Source organism: Macaca nemestrina, chromosome 17 (assembly GCF_043159975.1).
Source record: "Macaca nemestrina isolate mMacNem1 chromosome 17, mMacNem.hap1, whole genome shotgun sequence".
Lineage (NCBI taxonomy): Eukaryota > Metazoa > Chordata > Mammalia > Primates > Cercopithecidae > Macaca > Macaca nemestrina.
The window spans coordinates 64,860,878-64,865,450 of NC_092141.1; the positions used below are offsets into that span (position 1 = coordinate 64,860,878).

General features: G+C 47.3%; 1 protein-coding gene across 1 annotated transcript; it reads right to left on the reverse strand.

Moving 5' to 3' along the window:
- Positions 1-326: 326 nt before the first annotated feature.
- On the reverse strand, positions 327-1,183 carry LOC105472166 (keratin associated protein 17-1). The gene has a single exon (XM_011725183.2). It carries the CDS (start codon positions 1,121-1,123, stop codon positions 809-811), a length of 315 nt encoding a protein of 104 aa, XP_011723485.1. The 5' UTR covers positions 1,124-1,183; the 3' UTR covers positions 327-808.
- Between the last annotated feature and the right edge of the window lie 3,390 nt (positions 1,184-4,573).

Sequence of the window (4,573 nt, forward strand, 5' to 3'; positions counted from 1 at the left end):
GCAGGTCCCGGGAACTCTAGGCCCTAGAGCTAATGGGTAAAATCTCCAGTGATAAAACCCAAGGATCTATATTTTTAAAAGCTTTTCAGGTGAATCGCATGCAGCACACGGAAGCTTCCGTCTAGATCTACGGTTCTCAAACTTCAGTGCATAAGAATTATCTAAGGTTCTTGTTAAAAATACAGATTCCCAGGCCACGGTTGGGTGGATTCCGATTCTGTATGTCTTAGGGAGGGCCTCAGAATCTCCAGTTTTAACAAGCTCCCAGGTAATTCCGATGCAGGTGATCCAAAAACCACATTTCAAAAACCCTAAGGCAGATGCCAGAGTGAATTTTTCTAACCCAGTCCTCAGCAGGGAGATCAAGGAAGAGGCAAGAGAACTAATCAGGTTATGCCAGCATGCTCAAATTTATTAAGAGGATCACAAAGAAGGTAGACTTGTTTTTGCATCTCAGAAGCAGCAGAAAGCCAGGGCGAAGGATCAGTCCCAAAGACACCTTGAAGAAGAGGATGTCTTATAGTACAAGACATCGAACTTCACGTGAATCGATAAGTATTGGGGATTCACCCTTGAGCTTGGGGTCACTTTGTGGTGACCCAGTTTTAATGTTGCATCAGAGTACGGCTCTTGTTCTCAGTGCCTTGAAATACCAGAGCAGGCGTTGGAGAACAAGCTCTCCTCTGCAAATCAGAGAAAGGCAAGACACTGTCTTGGGGGCATGGAAGGTTCTGTACACGAGGGGCTGTCCCCCTGGAGCAGATGGAGGCTTTCGGTGGGATTGCATCAGTGGCGGAGGGAGAGGTCTTCATTTTGTGTCGCATACAGGTGTGGGCTGGCAGCACACAGGCCCACAGCACCCGGAGCCGCAGCAACTGGACCCACAGCAACTGGATCCGCAGCAGCCACCCCCGCAGCCCCCGCAGCCTCCGCAGCCTCCGCAGCCACCCCCGCAGCCAGATCCACAGCAGGATGATCCGCAGCAGCCGCCCCCGCAGCCAGAGCCCCCGCAGCCACAGCAGGAGCCGCAGCAGCCACAGCAGGCCGGCTGACAGCAGCACTCTTCACAGCAGTTTTGCTCCTGGGTGCAGCAGGTGAAGCAGTCCCCCGGGCAGCACCCCATGGTCCCGGCCTGTCAGCTCGCAGGTCAGTAACGCAGCCGGAGTTCCCCACGACTGACCGTGGCCAGCCAGTTGGACGGCAGCTTTTATATCCCCTCACCCAGGCACGAGGGACGGGATGTTTTCTTTGTTATTATTTGTGCAAGTTGCCATAAGACCGGCTCATTAACTGGCTGTTTGTTTTCCGGTCCTGAGTACCTCAACTCATAAAACGCCCCACTCCTGCCAACTGCTGTTTGTCCAGAGGGTAAAAATACATCTTCGAAAAGACCTGTCATCATGGCCAAGCATCTGCCAGCTGTCATTAGCCTAGGTTGAAGATAGAAGGGAGAAGCCGCCACAGCCTCTGGCTCTGGAATGAGGCGCTCACCTCCCACATCTTCCCAGGTTGGTGATGGACCCCATCTTCCATGGATGCTAGTCCTGGAAAGGCAGACCCGCAACAGCCGAATGCCCTGTTCCCCCTGACACCAGTGGAGGCTGCTGAGAAGGCCTGATCACGTGGCTTCTCCCAGGTGGAAATGGCATCCTCATCCCGGTTCATGTGAGCCAGGCAGGTGTTTGTGTCTGTGTGTGGTATGGGGAGTGTGCCACACATTTAGGCTTGGCCCGTGAGCATCAATCATGAGTAATAACTGCCCTGTGAAATGGAGAGAGACTCATCGTAAAGCTGCAAGAAGCTGGTGAGGCACGGTCTGTCTTGGCTACGTGGTGAGCTGAATACTCACACTTCTCTCTAAATAGATGGGAAGAAACTGAAATCAGAACCTTCTACCCACCCCCACTCCAGCCCCAGGCCTTTCCTTGATGGGGAAAGGAAGAGATGCAGGAAGGGGAAGAAGAGGAGAAGGAGAGGAAGAAAGGAAAGAAGAAAAGAAGGAAGCAAGCAGGAAGGAGATCAGTAAATATCCAAAACCCTACATTAAAATGGGAATGTTAGGCACTTTTTTTAAAGAGCTCCAACCTTATAGACCATCTGGCAGAAGGAGAAATTAGAGTAAAAAATACCCAGTGTCATCCCAAGGAATAAAATGCCTTTGGAAGGAGTCTAAAATCTATAGATGGTTCAGGTCCATGTGTAAATTCTGAGATGGGTCAAAATTTCTGTCTCTTTCTTGGACTTTAGTACCTTGTCTCCTCTTGGAGTGCCCATGGCAGCCCTGGAGCTGGAATACACAACATCTAGTAGGGATGGAGGACAGAAGATAGGGGTGGGGTGAGAATGGAAGGAGGGATGAGAGTAAGGATCTGGATCAAGGGATCCAGTCCTTCCCTTTTCATTTCCCTTTCTTTTTCAGATGGGCTAGAAGTAAGACAGCCTCTAAGAAGGGCTAGAAGGACTAAGGACAGGGTGGGGGTCCGGAGGCTGAATGATGAATGGGTTACTTGGATCTGAGATGATACTCAATACTTCACAGGATATGAAATTTTAGAGCTGGGAGGGACCCCTGAAACATCATCTGGTCCAGGGATTTATGTCAGAATTGCCTAAAAGGGGGCCTTTTGAAAAATACAGATTCCCAAACTGTATTCCAGTCCTTATGATAAATCAAAATGTGTGCTTATGAGAACTTGAGAAGCTATATATTTTAAACTTTCTCAGGTAACTCAGGTTACATTAGGAAACACTGATATAATCTAATCCCATTATGACCATCACCGCCAAGCACTTGTGTTTTACAGAAGATGATACCAAGGCCCAGAGACGACACATCCGTGGTAAATTGGACCCATGGCCCAGATGTTCGCCCTCCTGGTCCAGTGTTTCTTCCACCATACCACGTCCACAGATGGGCACCTCTGAGTGAGCATAATACAGCAATGTCTATGGCAGACACGTCCTTTTCTTTTTTTTTTTTTTTTTTTTTTTTTGAGACAGAGTCTCACTCTGTTGCCCAGGCTGGAGTACAGTAGCTTGATCTTGGCTCACTGCAACCTCCACCTCCTGGGCTCAAACAATTCTCCTGCCTTAGCCTCCCAAGTTTCTGGGATTACAGGCACGCACCGACAAGCCCGGCTAATTTTTGTATTTTTAGTAGAGACAGGGTTTCACCATGTTGGACAGGCTGGTCTGTATCTCCTGACCTCAGGTGATCTGCCCGCCTCAGCCTCCCGAAGTGCTGGGATTACAGGCGTGAGCCACCACGCCCAGCCGACACATTCTTTTACTTACTTACTTATTTACTTACTTACTTATTTATTTATTTATTTATTTATTTATTTATTTATTTATTTTGAAAAGGAGTCTTGCTCTGTAGCCCAGGCTGGAGTCCAGTGGTGCGATCTTGGCTTACTGCAAGCTCCGCCTCCCAGATTCACTCCATTCTCCTGCCTCAGCTTCCCGAGTAGCTGGGACTACAGGCGCCCACCACCACGCCCGGCTAATTTTTTGTATTTTTAGTAGAGACGGGGCTTCACCGTGTTAGCCAGGATGGTCTCGATCTTGTGATCCACCCGCCCCGGCCTCCCAAAGTGCTGGGGTTACAGGTGTGAGCCACCATGCCCAGCCCATATTTATTTATTTTAATAAGAGGTCAAGCATTCCCAGGATAAAAGGTACAAAAGAGTAGAAAGTCTTCCTCATCTTCCAGTGGCTCACCATTCAGTTCTCCTGCCTCTCACCCGCTCCCTCACTGCTCCCGTAATTACTTAACCCCTCTGTACCTGAATTTCTTCATCTATAAAACAGAAATTAGGATAATAATGGTGACAGTTTCATAGAGCTGTTTTGATTAAAGGAGTAAATATAAATGTATACATATTGAACACTTGGTTGTTTGAACAACTTGAAAATATAAATTATCAAACTTTTATATTTAACAATTGATATACTCATGAGCCTTTACTCAGATTAAGTACAACATTCAGTGTACAACTCAAATTATACACTGTGATTTCAATTGTGTAAATGTACATGTCATGATGAGGACTTGAAGTATTCACTGGTGTTATTTTTCTTCTGCAATTTCTTTCACTGTTGTCTTTCCATACAAATTGGGCAGCAGTGGGGACTTTTTATATTTGCTGCCCCCAGGGTAAGGTTATTACTGTGGAAATGCAGAGAGAATGACTTAGGTCAATGCTTAGCTTATGCAATTCAAAGTAGACTTTTGCAATGCAGGGGAGTGGGTGGTCAGATGACCAAGTCCATCTAGCCTCCTGGATGGGGTGATGAGAGAATGCAGAATTTGTGAACTAGAGATCAGAGAGAACTCCAATATCTTAGTTGATGCCATGAGAGGGATGATTGGGCCAAGAGTAAGAGAGGGCCATGTATACTTCAGTAGATGCCCACCATGAACCTGTTGCCAGCCTCTTGAAGGCTATGAAATTTCCATTGCATTCAAACATAACACTCCTCAAAGCTCAGATACCACCTCCACATGAAGGTTGGGAGGGAGAAAACCTGAATGATTTCTGTGTTTACACAGAACTTTTTTTTTTCCCTCCAT